Below are 14872 nucleotides of genomic sequence, written 5' to 3'. Positions count from 1 at the left end.
CCCAGGATGGAGTGCAGTGGTGTGATCTTGGCTCACTGCAGCCTTAAACTCCTGGGCTCAAGTGATCTTCCCACCTCAGCCTCCCAAATAGCTGGGACTACAGAAGTGCACCCCCACACCCAGCTAAGCGTTTTAATACATATTTAGCATACATTATGGTCTCACCCCCAACCCCTTGCCTGGCACTGGCACCAGCACCCCCTCCATCCACCAGCAAGTGGGCTGGGGCTTCCTGCAGCTGCTGCCCTGGACCTGTTTGGTGGGCATGGGGACTTCACCGCCAGCAACTTGGAGAATCGTATCATTTGCCCTGCCCTGCCTCTTCCACAGTAGAGAAGTTCCTTGACAACAGGAACTGTTCCCTGGTACGTACCCCAGTGCCTGCATATAGCACACGCCTTACATGAACAGATGAACAAGTCTCACCAAAACATTCGGCAATCTGGATGTCACAACATAAAGATGGGTTTTAAAAGCACAAATGCTGGTCAGGCACAGTGGCTCATGCCTGTAATCCCAGCACTTTGGGAGGCTGAAGCAGGCAGATCACTTGAGGTCAGGAGTCTGAGACCAGCCTGGCCAACATGGTGAAACCCCCCTCTACTAATACAAAAAATCAGCCAGGCATGGTGGCAGGTGCCTGTAACCACAGCTACTTGGGAGGCCGAAGCAGGAGAACACCTTGAACCCGGGAGGTGGAGGTTGCATTGAGCAGAGATCATGCCACTGCACTCCACCCCCTCCCCCGCCAAGAAAAAAACGTGCAAATTCTTCCACTAACCTCATGTAAGGTATTGTCAGGCATACAACCACACGAGAAGGACATCCTTTCAAACAAACGAGTTGGTTTAATTTCAGGTGATACAAAGTTTAGGGTAGAACAAAGACCAAAGAGCAGACTCTGGCAAGGTTCTGAGCTGGTTTTACTTTAAATTCACAGTTATGGTAGGAATGACTTAGTGAAAACAACTAAAGAGATGATGAACCACTGTAAGTTTTTTTTTTTTTTTTTTTTTTTACAAAAGTTTATTCTTAAATGTACAACAGCTCCAAGACAACACTTAATTCCAGCTTTAGGTGGCAAAAGATGTTATGGCAGGGAATATAGACGTTTAAATAAGGATGAAATAAAGGGTCACCATCTCCTCAGGCACAAGGAACAGCTTACTTTTTGCCAGATTTCTTAATTCCACCTGTGGCTGCAAAAGAAAAATAGTCACAATTAGGGAAAAATATAGTTCTTACGGTAGAAGCCCCATGGACCTGCTGTGGACCTTAGTAAAGCCTGGCTTTTGTACTGGGCATTCGTTTTAACACAAGCATGGATAGCAGCTTCACTGATATTGTCTGTTCTAGGTAAAGGTAAAATGAGGATAAGATGGAGTTTACAAGCAGTGGCTGGCTGCGCACTGGTCTAGATCTACACTCCTGTATACTTCACAGATTGGCTTATTTAATCCTCATGCCCTATCAACCCATTTTACAGAAAAAGAAGTTCTTTTTTTTTTTGAGACAGAGTCTTGCTGTGTCGCCCAGGCTGGAGTGCAGTGGCACGATCTCGGCTCACTGCAACCCCCGCCTCCTGGGTTCAAGCAATTTTCCCGTCTCAGCCTCCCGAGCAGCTGGGACTACAAGCCCCAGCTAATTTTTGTATTTTTAGTAGATGGGGCTTCACCATATTGGTCAGGCTGGTCTCGAACTCCTGACCTCAGGTGATCCGCCTGCCTCGACCTCCCAGAATGCAGGGATTACAAGTGTGAGCCACCGAGCCCAGCCTTTTTTTGGGGACAGAGTCTTGTTTTGTCACCTAGGCTGGACTACAGTGGTGCAATTTTGGCTCACTGCAGCCTCCGCCTCCCGGGTTCAAGCGATTGTTTATGCATCAGCCTCCCGAGTAGCTGGGACTACAGGCACACGCCACCACATCCGGCTAATTTTGGTATTTTTAGTAGAGATGGGGTTTCACCATGTTGGCCAGGCAGGTCTCGAACTCCTGACCTCAAGTGGTCCACCCACCTCAGCTCCCAAAGTGCTGGGATTACAGGCGTGAGCCACTGTGCCCAGCCAAAAAAGAAGTATTATTGTTAGGTGTTGTTCAAGGTATGTGACAAGCCAGGATTCCAACCTGAGTTGTCTGACTTCAAAGTCCACATTCTTAACTGCCACGTTACACTGCCTTCCATATTATGATCCTGGCACCTGGTATACTCTACTAATTTACAAATCATCATATATGTGGAACCCAGTAGGCGATTTAAGAAACAGTGTAGGATTGGGCCAGGCGCGGTGGCTCACGCCTGTAATCCCAGCACATTAGGAGGCTGAGGTGGGCAGATCACAACGTCAGGAGATTGGGACCATCCTAGCCAACATGGTGAAACCCTGTCTCTACTAAAAATACAAAAATTAGCCAGGAATGGCGGTGTGCACCTGTAATCCCAGCTACTCAGGAGGCTGAGGCAGGAGAATCACTTGAACCCAGGAGGCGGAGGTTGCAGTGAGCTGAGATCGCGCCACTGCACTCCAGCCTGGGCGACAGAGTGAGACTCCATCTTAAAAAAAAAAAAAAAAAAAAAAGAAACAGTGTAGGGTTATATATGCCTAATACAGGAAAGAAGATCCAAAGGGGCCTGACAAACCTTAAAAAAAAAATATTAGATGATGCTCAATGACAAACAACTAGCATAGAGTTACACTAAGGACTGATCTTTTCCCTATACACAATCACAGATTAAAAGAGGGTGCAAGATACCTTTTTTTTTTTTTTTTTTTTTTGAGATAGGATCTCACTCTGTCTCCCAGGCTGGAATACAGTGGCGTGATCCCAGCTCACTGCAGCCTGAACTCCTGTGCTCAAATAATCCTCTTACCTTTAACTCCTGTGCTTAAATGAGGCTGCCTCAGCCTTTTAAATAGCTGGGATTACAGGAAATGAGCCACCACCACCACGCTCAGCTAATTTTAAAATTTTTCTGTAGACAGGGTCTCCATTTGATGCTGTGAACTCCTAGCCTTAAACAATCCTCCTGCTTAGGCCTCCCAAAGCACTAGGATTATGGTCGTCAGCCACTGTGCCTGGCCCCTTACACCATTCTGAAAAGGAATCTCAAGAACTAGAATCTCAGTGCTGGGTAGGTAAAGAATAATGGATCAAACCCACTGGGAGAGAGGTCTTGAGAAGCCCCGGATGACACTCCCACCATCCTTGTCTCCATCATGCCTAGTGTGGCTCACAGTGCTCAAATAGGGCATAAACAACTGTGGAGAAAATAATCACTAGTTGGATGAATGTAAAATAACGCTTAAGATGCACATAAAGTACTAGAACTGCTGGGCCTGAAAAATCTTTTGAAATGTAATGAATTCCTCCTACATAAAAGATGTAAAAAGGTGGAGGATTCAGTTAGAAAAGCATATGGAGCAACAGCACACTGAAGAGCCTGGACTTTATCTTTTAGTCTAGGCACACCCAGAAGTAAAAAGACTCAGAAAGCAAAAGCATAGAGATAATATGAGTACCAAAAAAAAAAAGGGTGGCCGGGCGCTTTGGCTCAGGTTTGTAATCCGAGCACTTTGGGAGGCCCAGGCGGGTGGATCACCTGAGGTCAGGAGTTGAGACCAGCTTGGCCAACATGGTGAAACTCCGTCTCTACAATAAATACGAAAAAAATTAGGCGCGGTGGTTCACGCCTGCAATCCCAGCATTTGGGAGGCCGAGGCGGGTGGATCACGAGGTCAGGAGTTCAAGACCCGCCTGGCCAAGATGGTGAAACCCTCTCTCTACTAAAAGTACAAAAATTAGCCGAACTCCGTCTCAAAAAAAAAAAAAAAAGAGAAAAATTAGCCAGACGTGGTGGCAGCCGCCTGTACGCCCAGCTACTTGGGAGGATGAGGTAGGAGAATCGCTTGAACCAGGAAGGCGGAGGCTGCAGTGAGCCGCGATCGCGCCGCTGCATTCCAACCTGGGAGACAGAGTGAGCCTGTCTCAAAAAAACAAAACAAAACAAAAAACACACAGAAAAACTTCGAAGTCAAGTAACGTTCAAACACTAAGAAGGCAGTAAAATACGAATTTGGGGCAAGAGATTGCGGAAGACACTGAGAAACTTAACTGTATGAATCTGCGTCTGAGGTAAATACATTTCAATGTTTCCGTTTCTGCATTCCCTAAGGAATGGAAGTCCAGACTGCCTGGGAGGCAGGAGACTTCGTTTCCAGCTCCCGGCCCTTACTGCTGCTGCAAATCCGAGACTGGCTAAGGACCATCCGCTACAGCGGACGTCGGAAAACGAGACCTCGCAGTTCAGTAGGCAGGAAAAAGGCATGTCCGCGCCCTCATCCCAACAGACGCTCATAGCGTTTGGCCAGCTTGAGCTACATTCAGCCCCCACTTACCCAAGGGCCCCTTCCCCGCGGCCTTCGCTTTTAGCTCCTCGAGTTTCTTCTGCTCCTCTTTTTGTTTCTGCTTGAAAGCCTTATCTTCCTGGGGAGAGGCAAAGGGGGTTCAACTCAGGCCTGTTTCCCAGGCCCTCCGCACCCGCCCGTGTCTCCGCGCCCGCCCTCACCTCGTCCATCTCCTTGGCCTGCTTCTTAGGCTGTTTCAGTGGCTTCTTCTTGCCCCCTGTGGGCGACACGAACACGTTCGGCCTGCCCCTGCCGCCCGGTCCCCGCCCCGCCGTCCCCGCAGTCCTCACAGTCCTCACCGTCCCGCAACACTTACCTTCGCGGCCGGACATCGCGCCTTGCGCCCCTTCCCCAGACCCTGCCACCGGAAACGGCGCGTCTTCCCCCACCCTCTGTCGTAGACAGCGGGGCGGCCCCCCTGATTGGCTCCTAGTCAGGAAGTTGAACTCTCGCTACCGGATGCGGCGCTCCAGGGGCGGGGACTAACAGGTCAGAGGTCAACTGAGTGGCAGACGCTAGGTCCGGCCGCGCCAGGTACGAGGAACTAGGGTCGTCCTGCCAGGGTAGAATCCGGAACCGTAAGAGGGGTACTTAATCGGAAGGCCCCCCAGGCCTGTGGCCGTGCGCGGGAAGAGCACTTCAGGTACACAGCAGGGCATGTGCATGTGCAAAGGCCTTGAAGCTCGGCGCGTTCTTGGAACCGAGGAAAGCACAGCTTGGGTGGAGGTAGAGTAGGCTGGGAGATGGCAGAAGTGGGAGGGAGTTATATCACATGGTCCTATAGCTTTGAAAACCCCTGTAAGGAGTTTGTTTTATAATATAGTCAGGGGTGCAGCAGTTTGCGAATTCTGTTTATTCATCTATGAAAATGGTCTAAAAAATTTATTTTGGTCATGGCCATACAACTCTGTGAATATGCTAAAACCACTGAATTGTACACATTGCGTGAATTATATGGTATGCAAGTTATTGCGTGAATTATATGGTATGCAAGTTATATATCAATAAAGCTTTTTTTCCCCCCCCGAGATGGAGCCTTGCTCTTGTCGCCCAGGCTGGAGTGCAATGGCACGATCACTTCAACCTCTGCTTCCTGGGTTCAAGCGATTCTCCTGTCTCAGCCTCCCCAGTAGCTGGGATTACAGGTGCCTACCACCATGCCCGGAAAATTTTTGTATTTTTAGTAGAGACGGGGTTTCGCCTCCCCAGTAGCTGGGATTACAGATGCCCGCCACCATGCCTGGAAAATTTGTGGTAGAGACGGGGTTTTGCCATATTGGCCAGGCTGGTCTCGAACTCCTGACCTCATGATCCTCCTGCCTAAGCCTCCCAAAGTGTTAGGATTACAGGCGTGAGCCACCGCGCCTGGCCAAAGCTCTTAATTTTTTAAGTAACGGTGCTGAGTGCTGGGATGCTACAGTGTCCAAAGATTAGGCAGATGAATACATTTTTTGCTGGGTATGTACTATATGTAGGTACCAAGCTGAAATTCTAGTGAGTGAGACAGACTATAACCAAAGCAAATAAATGAGATACATATTGTAGGTCATGTGATAGGTGCATGGAAAAAATAAAGTGTAGACAGTGGGTCAGGAGTGCTAGGGTGGGAGTGGGATCGCCATATCTGATAGGGTGTGTGTAGACCTCCCAAGGGGCTACTAGTTGAGCAGGACTTGAAGAAGGTGAGGGAGCAAGCAGCACTGATAGCAGCTGTCATGAAGGCCCTGAGCTGGGGACAACCTGGTGCGCTCCAGCAACTTCAAGAAGATCCATGTGCTTGGAGTGGAGTGAGGAAAGGGAGACTAGTGGGAGATGAGGTCAGAGGAATGAGAGCCAGTGGGTAGGTTCCCTGTAGGCCATGGAAAAGACAGGCTTTTACCTTGAGAGAAGTGGGGAACCGTTGTAGGGGTTGAGCAGAGAGACATGGTCCCACCTGTGTTTGGAAAGGAACATTGACTCTGCTGACAATAAATTGCAGTGACTGGAATAGAAGCAGGGTGACGTCTGTCAGGAGGCTCTTGGGATAGTCCAGGCTAGAGATGTGATGTAGGTCATTGGGACCATTTGGTAGCAGTGGCAGAGGTGAGAAGAGGAGGGATCCTGGATTTGGAAAGCCAGTGGCATTTGCTGATAGATGGATGTGAGGTGGGAGAGAAATGAGGAATCAGGGGTGATGCGAGGTTGTTGGTCTGAATACTTGAACCTGGTATTGCTGTCATCCATGTTGGAGAAGGCTATGGGAAAAACAGGTTTGGGAGGGGAAGATGAGATCTCCATTAGATTTTCAGGCAGACGGGCCGGGCGTGGTGACTCCTGCCTGTAATCCCAGCACTTTGGGAGGCTGAGGTGGGTGGATCACGAGGTCAGGGATTCGAGACCAGCCTGACCAACATGGTGAAACCCCGTCTCTACTAAAAATATAAAAATTAGCTGGGCATGGTGGGGTGCCTGTAATCCCAGCTACTCAGGAGGCTGAGGCAGGAGAATTGCTTGAACCCGGGAGGTGGAGGTTGCAGTGAGCCGAGATTGCGCCACTGCACTCCAGCCTGGGCGACAGAGCAAGACTCCGTCTCAAAAAAAAAAAAAAAAAAAAGATTTTCAGGCAGAGATACAGGTTGGGAAGTTTGATAAATGAGCCAAGAACCCTGTGGAGAGAGGTATAGGCTGGAGAAGTCAAGAGTATAATTTTTTTTTTTTTAAAACAACTTTATTGATGTATAACTTGCATACCATACAATTCATGCAATGTGTGCAATTCAGTGGTTTTATTATATTCACAGAGTTGTATGGCCTTCACTAAAATAAATTTTTTAGACCATTTTCATAGATGATTTTTAAAACCACAGGACTGGATAAGAGAGGAGTCTGAGTGCTGAGCGCTGGGGTGCTGCATATTCCAGAGGTTAGGCAGATGAGTGGGCACTGGAAACCAAGTGAAACGGCATGTGAAGGAGGAGGGGGTGAAGGCCAGATCAGAGGGAGCTGGATGGAATCAGAGAAGAGGAACAGAAACAGTGAATTCAGGCAGTCTGTCAAGGAGTTTGGTTATAAAGGGAACCAGAGAAATGGGGCAGTTGCTGGTGGGGGTGTCAGATCAATTACTGAGCAGTGTCTCAGGAAGAGAGAGGATTTGGGCCCTGGGGCACAGGTTGGTCTTCCCTAGAAGCATGGGTTTTTTTATCCCGAGGATCAAGAGAGGAGGTGGAAATGGGGCAGTTACTGGTGATTGGGAGTTTGTGGAAGTTCTCTTCCAACTTTTTATTATTTTCTTGGTGGAAAATGAAGCAAGCAGACTATCAGGCTGGAAGTGAAGATGAGGAACATGATAGAGGCTTGAGGAAGGGGCAGTTGGTAGGAGACAGCCATCTACATAGATGGGAGAATGGATCTGAAGGGGCAGGATTCTGAACTTGACCCTCAGGGCCCTGCTTCACCTGTCCAGCTTCTCCATCCATTCATCTCTGCTTTTGCTTTCCAGTTGCACTGACTGCCTTTCAGGTTTTGAGCAACCTCAAGCACTTTCCACCTTTTCTCTTTGCCAGGAACATTCTTCCCCTTGGTGGTTGGGGGGCCTGTGAAACATCTAAGTGGTGACATCCTGGGGGCTGAGAAATGGGGCCTGGGGTTGGGGGCTGGTGGGGTGGTGGAGAGCCTGAGGGGAGGGACTGGAGTGGAGAAACAACTTGGGGATTATTGCCACATTCCCTTATGAAGTCTCTGTTGTCACCCAGCTTAGGTTCTAGTGAGAGAATAGGCAACACATAAGGAAATGTGTCCATCAGGAGAAAAATAAAGCAGAGAAGCTAGCTGGGGAGGGAGTGGTCAAGGAAGCCTTACTGAGAGGTGATATTTGGGCAAAGATGAAGATGTCAGGGTGAGCTGAGTGGACTTGTGAAGGAAGAGTCATCCAGCTGGAGGAGGTGGCAGAGCACAGAGCAGCACAGTGGCTGGAGCAGAGTATGGCAGTAGAAGGAAGAGGATGAGGGCTGAGAGGTCTCAGGGCTTCTTGGCCACCGCCAGGTGAAATGGGAGCTTTTAGGGGATTTTGATCAGAGGAATGTAATCTGATTTTTGTGTTACGGAGCCTTGGGCTGCCATATGCAGAACGTGGGGGTGGGGGAGGGGAGGGAAGAAAGCGAAGATTGCACAAGAGACAGTAGAGTAGTTGTCATCTCTGCCAGGAATGGGTGACCTTCCTGGGGTCTAAAAGTGGGCAGCTAGTAGAGGCGGTGCTGGGAAAGGAGGCTGAGAAGGTTGGAGGAAGCCAAGAGGGGCAGTGATGTTGGGAAGAGAGGGTGTTGAAAAGTGGTGCCAGCCATGGTGGACACTGCATGCTTTGTTTGATGAAGGATACACCTGCAGGGGTGTTATAGAGTCCCAGCCTGTGCGTCGTGGGTGCTGGCCTTGAGGCCTGGGAGTCTGACTGGCTGCTGGGGCCTGGATGGTATGCACCCTCATGGCTATGGAACCCAGCCTTATGAAGGGGGCCCAGCGGTTTGGATGTGGCACGAGCTTGGGACCACTGTCACAGTGATGTTCCCTTCTGTGGCTCTCAGCTCAGGCCCACTTTGCCCAGAAGACATGTTTCTACCCTACCAGCTGTGTTTTCAAAGCCCCTGAGCTTCTCCAAAGACAGCTCTTAGCACAGCATGATGGAGAGGAGGCTAGGGTGCTGTGGGGGGCCTCTGTCTCACATCACCTTCCATCAGGAAGCCCCTTTCTATTCTGTATCTGGAGCACCTTCAGTTTCTTCCTGTCTGCAGCTCTCTTTGCTTTTCTCTCTCTGGCCTGGTCTGTTGGCCACCAGGTGTCGCTCTCACAGCCAGGATCAGCGCTTAGGGACTTTGAGGTGTGGTTTGGCCAGAGGAGGGTGCTGTTGGCTCAGCTTTTTCTGAGAAAACGGGTCACCTGGCCACCTCTTTGTGGTCCTCAGAGTCACTGGCACTCTTGGGCTCAGGTGAGGCCTGATTCTGGATAACAGGAGACTCCCTGCTGTTCAGGTAATGAGAAGCAGGCCCAAATATCAAAGCAAGATGGAAGAGGGAAAGATGAGAGAAACCTAACCCGTTGAGCAATGGCAGGTTGGAGAGGAAAGATAAAGTTTATGGAAGTCAAGAAGTGTGAGACTGAGAGTTGGTGGCCTGGAAAGTCTGGGGGCGAAGACGGATGGCATGAACCTAAGAAAAGTCCTCTGTGGCAAAAACAGTTTTGTTTTGTTTTGCCCTTGGAATTGTCTTAGAGGAGAGCTAAGAGTTTTCTGTCTTGGGTCACAAATGGCCTGTGTCCTTAGGCCCTTGCACAGAATTGAAACTCTGCTTCCCTTGTGCTGAGGCAGTCCTTAGAGAGTCTGGGGAGTTGGTTTTGAGGCTGTTTAACAGAAATGATCCTGGATCTTAGTCTTCCTGAATTCCCCTGAGTTCTACAACATTGCAGGGAGTATTTATGCATCTTTGTGGGGCTTTGTCAGCATGTATACAACTCTGGTTTCAAAACTGTCTTTGATATCAGAAACCTGGACATCAGGATTCTCATTCAAGTCACAGCAGAGAGACCTGGGGGATGTAGGGAAGTGGGTAGCAGGGAAGGGCCCGCTTTGTGTGGCATGGTGGCAGGCACTGGAAGGAATGGTATCCTAGAGGCTCTTCCCCAACTGCGTTCCATTGCCCAAGAGCACCCAGGGGAGAGCCTGACCATCCTCTTGCCACAGGGGCCGCAGTCTCTGGGCCCAACAGGGTGGTGCTCAGTTTAGATGATTTTAGTGAGGATTAGTCTGTTCAGAACTGTCCCTAGGCCTCAGAACGGACTTATGTCCAGCCTTTCTCAGCTGTGAGCTGACCTGTCTGGCGTCCCCCTCACAGATCTCCTGATGGCGGGGCGCAGCCCTGGGTTTGCCATGCAGCACATCGTGGGTGTGCCCCGCATACTGGTCCGGAGGGGCCTCCTTGGAAGGGACCTCTTTATGACCAGGACTCTCTGCAGCCCAGGCCCAAGCCAACCCAGAGAGAAAAGACCTGAGGAAGTGGCCCTCGGGCTGCATCACCGCCTCCCAGCACTGGGAAGAGCCCTGGGGCACAGCATTCAGCAACGAGCGACCTCCACAGCCAAGACTTGGTGGGATAGATATGAAGAGTTTGTTGGACTCAATGAGGTTCGAGAGGCCCAGGGAAAGGTGACAGAGGTGAGGAGGGGAGCTGGGGTGGCTGGCCCTGCCCTCTGACTTGGGAAATGTGCCAAACCAGTCACGTGGTGCTGGGTAGCCACATCCAGACTTGTGTTTGGCCTCATTTCTCATGTGGAAACCTGGGCTTGATGCTTCTGGGGTGAAGGTCTCCATGTAACTGTGCCACCTACTTTCTCTAAAAACAGTTACTGTGTACTAATAAGTCCCTGGCCACTAACATCCAGTCTGTGAGGCCAGCAAATACTTCCTTTGTGGACTGTTTGGGGATTGATGGTGAAAGTTACCTGGGGCTTGCTGCAGTACTGTTACCGTGTGTAATTACAACATCTTTTGCGAAGGTAGAGGGCAGTAGGAAATGTCACACTGTGAGTGGAAAGAGCGAGTTGTGGTTGTCAAGTCCTTTGTGGTGGCAGAAAAGCATTCTGTCATCTTTGTTCCCACTCCTGCTTAGGCATGGAGTAGTGTAGCAAGGTGGGAAGAACCTGGGGTTCAGCGGGGGCTTTGAGACAAACAGTGCCATTTCTTTCCTTGGAGATTTTGAGCTTGGCTGAGCTGGTGTTTCCAGGTCTATAAACTGTAGGCTGCAGCAGTGCCTTTCATGGCATTGTTATGAGGCATATATAAGGCAACACACGGGAAACAGCCTACCAACACAAGCCTACCAACACAGGTTTGATGGACACAAATTGTGTGCATTGTTAGCTGTTTTCAAGTTTTTTCAGGGGCATGTTATTTCTGCTTGAATGGCTGAATCTCGTGATTCTGATGGGTGTGGCCCAAGGCTGCACTTTGAACACCACTGGGTGAGCCAGGATTAGTGTCTAAGGAATTCCGTTTCCACCCTTTGCAGCTCACACCCCAGTGACCTCTTCTTAGCCACAGCCTCGCTGGGAATGCAGCTGAGCCTGTGTGGGTGTGGAGAGAAGGTGCAGATGGCCTCCGGTTTTCTCTTTGCAGGCTGAGAAAGTGTTCATGGTGGCCCGAGGGCTTGTCCGAGAGGCTCGGGAGGACTTGGAAGTTCACCAGGCCAAGCTGAAGGAGGTGAGGGACCGCTTGGACCGTGTCTCCAGGGAGGACAGTCAGTACTTGGAACTGGCTACTCTCGAGCACAGGATGCTGCAGGTAGGCACCTCAGGAGGCAATCCTTTCACACCTGGACAGTGACCCTCGCCTGGCAGATCATGGAGGGGCCAGGTGGGAACCCTGACTGGTCCTTAATCAGAGGCCTGGTACAGAGGTGAACCAGAAGCTCCTACGGAGGGACAGAACCCCAAGCTTCCAGAGCCTGTCCATCTACTTTCTTCTGGAGTACAGGGGCCAACTGTTCAGAGCAGTGTAGCCTGGGACCCAGAATGCTGAGGAAGGAGAACCATGGAGGGGCTGGCCCAGGAAGTGCTGGACACTTCCCTTCGTGTAGACATAAGTACACCTCTGGTCAAACCCAGGACTGCTCAGGTGGGACGATCATGTAACTCACTTTGCTCACTCCCAATTCCTTTGCCCCTCTGACCCAGCCGGGTTCGTGCTACCTTTATTCATTCAGCAGGGGTCTATGGAACATGTACTCTGCCAGGCACAAGGTAGTGAGCCATCTGTTGGTGGCTATAGCTGCAGGGCCACCTTGTCCCCATGTAACCCAGTAACATGGCTTTGCTTCTGCAGGAGGAGAAGAGACTTCGCACAGCCTATCTGCGTGCAGAAGACTCTGAGCGCGAGAAATTCTCTCTCTTCTCTGCAGCTGTGCGGGAAAGTCATGAGAAGGAGCGCACAAGGGCGGAGAGGACCAAGAACTGGTCCCTCATTGGCTCAGTCCTGGGGGCCCTGATTGGTGTGGCTGGCTCCACCTATGTGAACCGTGTCCGGCTACAGGAGCTGAAGGCCTTACTCCTGGAGGCACAGAAGGGGCCTGTGAGTCTCCAGGAGGCCATTCGAGAACAGGCGTCTAGCTACTCCCTCCAGCAGAGGGACCTCCACAATCTCATGGTGGACTTGAGAGGCCTGGTACATGCAGTTGGGCCGGGGCAGGGCTCTGGGTCACAGGCAGGTACTCCCCCTACCAGAGACAGAGATGTAGACGTCCTTTCAGCTGCCTTGAAAGAGCAGCTCAGTCATTCCAGGCAAGTCCATTCATGTCTAGAAGGCTTACGAGAGCAGCTTGATGGCCTAGAAAAGACTTGTAGCCAAATGGCTGGGGTGGTTCAGCTTGTAAAGGCTGCAGCACACCCAGGCCTGGCGGAACCAGCAGACGGGGCTATGCCCAGCTCCTTGCTAGAGCAGGGGAGTATGATCTTGGCACTGTCGGACACGGAGCAGAGACTAGAAGCCCAAGTCAACAGGAACACCATCTACAGCACCCTGGTCACCTGTGTGACATTTGTGGCCACACTACCTGTGCTCTACATGCTATTCAGAGCCAGCTAACCCCTGGCCCCTCCTCCAGAGGGTCTGAGGCAATATCTGTAAATGTGGATTTAGTTAGAGACTTGTAGCAATGAAGTGAGCCTTTGGGGGTGTGTATAACCTCAATCTGAAGGAGCAGCATCTGTGTCACTCACCAGCAGGCACACTTCACTTTGCAGACAAGGTTCATTTACATTAATTATCAAAACTTTGTGCTAATGTCCAATTAAAATATCCTGAGTTTTATTATTTAAAACAATCAGACTGAGTTTTTTTCATTGAGAATCAAGATCCAAGACTTGAAGGTTGGGCCTGGAGTTGGGGTAGTCACCCCCTTTAGTTCCTCTCTCATCTCCTGTCTGTCCTCTTTTCTGAACTGTTACGGATGCACTCCTGAGGCCTAGATTTTCATTTTGAATTTCCTGGCCTGCCCTCCACTTACCTGACTGTCCGATGTCAGATGGCCTGGGAGTTCCAGCGAGTGGAACCTAGCCAGCTGCCTACTCATTGGTGACCACGGTTACTTCCCATCTCCTGGATCACTTTCTCTACCATGTGGGGGAGAACTTCCTGGTTCTAGTACTGGAGGAGTGATCAGAGGAAAGCAGGGAAGAAAGACTGGGAGAATGGTTGATAAATGTTGCTGGGGACATAAGTATAGGAATTGATGGCCAATCTGGATCCCTGGTATAGAGAGTGCTTTGGGCAGCACTGGTGTGCCACTGGGGCTGGGTGCACCTCCACACAGCCCGGGGAAATCTTCCACAGGCATAGGCAGAGCTCAGGACACCAGGAGTGTGCATGGAGAGGCAGTGATAGGGAAGAGGGGGTCTCCCACGGGTGGGAGGTGCAGTGGGGGCATGTGTATGATATCTTTTCAGAGGGGAACAGTGACCCATGACCTCCTGGACTAAATGGCCATGGGTGGCCTTGTGTGCCCTGAGTAAACAGGAGCTTTGGGCTAGTATTCAGTCCTGGTGTTGGAGTATTGGAAGTCAGGCACGTTCCAGAGAACCCACTCCCCTTTGAGAGCGCAGGGTAGCTGTATGCAGGGGCTGCAGGTGGGGGCTTGTTCACTGGTGTCTGTGCAGAGCTGTCAGAGCCTGTGGAGCCAGGAGTGTTTCCCATAAGGCATACTTTCTTCTTGGAGCCTGTGTTCAGTCTTGGGCAGTGAGTATGGCCCAAATGCCCCCCACCTCAGGTTCTCAGCACCTGGTCCCTCAGTCACTCTATCCTTGGCGAGTAATGGCTCCCCAGAATGGCATGGGATGGAAAGACCCTCGCTTAGAGTGTTCACATTCCTCATAGGGCAGTAGGTATCGTATCTGTGTACAGATGAAGGGGGTTGTGGGGTTTGGAAGACCCAGTTTCCTCTGAGGTGAGATAGGTCCTGAAGGGTGTGTGCTTGGATGAATGGATTTGGGGAGGGAGGGATTCTGTGCATGTGAAGGGGGCTCCTGCAAGCTACATAGGCAGGAAAGCCAAAGTGGGTGAGGGACTGGGGCAGACTGTCCTGGCTGGGGTGGTGATGAGTGTGGGGGAGTTGCGCAGCATGAAGTCAGAGGCCCGGGGTACCAGGTTGGCAGTCTGAGGTGAGAGGCTAAGGGTGAGGGATCCAGGGAGGGATTGCTATGCTGCTGCAGAAAAGGTGCTAAGCACCTGGACTCAGATGCTGGAAGTGGGAGTGGAGGAAAAGGGGTGACCTGACGGGAGACCCTTGATAGCTGGCGGGAGGTGGGAAGAGGGTGTCTGTAGCTCTAGGGCAGTAGCCAGTGTGGATGACCTGAATCTCTTGATTGAGGTTCAGCTAGCCTGTGGAGGCCTTGGAGGCTTTCAGATGATGCGTGTGACATTTTTGCCTCCCAGGAAGCTGTGCCAATGGCTTTT

General features: G+C 50.8%; 3 protein-coding genes across 10 annotated transcripts in view; 1 reads left to right on the top strand and 2 right to left on the bottom strand.

The window, feature by feature from the left end:
* TREX1 (three prime repair exonuclease 1) overlaps nucleotides 1-14872 on the bottom strand; it is a 97459-nt gene that overhangs the window by 24885 nt on the left and 57702 nt on the right. The gene's annotated exons all lie outside the window — the stretch shown is intronic.
* Nucleotides 907-4779, bottom strand: TMA7 (translation machinery associated 7 homolog). Of its 2 annotated transcripts, none has more exons than XM_077990778.1 (4): nucleotides 4721-4779; nucleotides 4566-4621; nucleotides 4396-4483; nucleotides 907-1193 (listed from the first exon to the last, which is right to left on the bottom strand). In XM_077990778.1, exons 1-4 carry the CDS (start codon nucleotides 4734-4736, stop codon nucleotides 1165-1167), a joined length of 189 nt encoding a protein of 62 aa, XP_077846904.1. In that variant the 5' UTR covers nucleotides 4737-4779; the 3' UTR covers nucleotides 907-1164.
* Nucleotides 4884-13241, top strand: CCDC51 (coiled-coil domain containing 51). Of its 7 annotated transcripts, none has more exons than XM_015131003.3 (4): nucleotides 4884-4938; nucleotides 10263-10582; nucleotides 11543-11707; nucleotides 12248-13241. In XM_015131003.3, the coding sequence occupies exons 2-4, from the start codon at nucleotides 10271-10273 to the stop codon at nucleotides 13004-13006; spliced, it is 1236 nt and encodes a 411-aa protein (XP_014986489.2). In that variant the 5' UTR covers nucleotides 4884-4938; nucleotides 10263-10270; the 3' UTR covers nucleotides 13007-13241. The 7 variants fall into 7 exon arrangements, with proteins under 7 accessions (XP_014986489.2, XP_028699919.1, XP_028699917.1 ...); XM_028844084.2 differs by having other exon boundaries at nucleotides 4885-5047; nucleotides 10389-10582; XM_015131004.3 differs by having other exon boundaries at nucleotides 4885-5047; nucleotides 10384-10582.

The sequence above is a fragment of the Macaca mulatta genome, chromosome 2 (assembly GCF_049350105.2).
Source record: "Macaca mulatta isolate MMU2019108-1 chromosome 2, T2T-MMU8v2.0, whole genome shotgun sequence".
In the NCBI taxonomy this organism is placed as follows: Eukaryota; Metazoa; Chordata; class Mammalia; order Primates; family Cercopithecidae; genus Macaca; species Macaca mulatta.
Note: the sequence above shows the minus strand (reverse complement) of the source record. Positions and strands in the feature narration are given on the sequence as shown.

What these genes read in the sequence shown, in the direction of transcription:
- TMA7 (XM_077990778.1), bottom strand. An exon ending in AGGCCAAGGAGATGGACGAG is followed by an intron (nt 4,484 to 4,565) that starts GTGAGGGCGGGC and finishes GCCTCTCCCCAG; the next exon opens with GAAGATAAGGCTTTCAAGCA. An exon ending in CGCGGGGAAGGGGCCCTTGG is followed by an intron (nt 1,194 to 4,395) that starts GTAAGTGGGGGC and finishes TTGCAGCCACAG; the next exon opens with GTGGAATTAAGAAATCTGGC.
- CCDC51 (XM_015131003.3), top strand. Translation starts at nt 10,271, where the DNA reads ATGGCGGGGCGCAGCCCTGGGTTTGCCATGCAGCACATCGTGGGTGTG. An exon ending in CCCAGGGAAAGGTGACAGAG is followed by an intron (nt 10,583 to 11,542) that starts GTGAGGAGGGGA and finishes TTCTCTTTGCAG; the next exon opens with GCTGAGAAAGTGTTCATGGT. An exon ending in TCGAGCACAGGATGCTGCAG is followed by an intron (nt 11,708 to 12,247) that starts GTAGGCACCTCA and finishes TTGCTTCTGCAG; the next exon opens with GAGGAGAAGAGACTTCGCAC.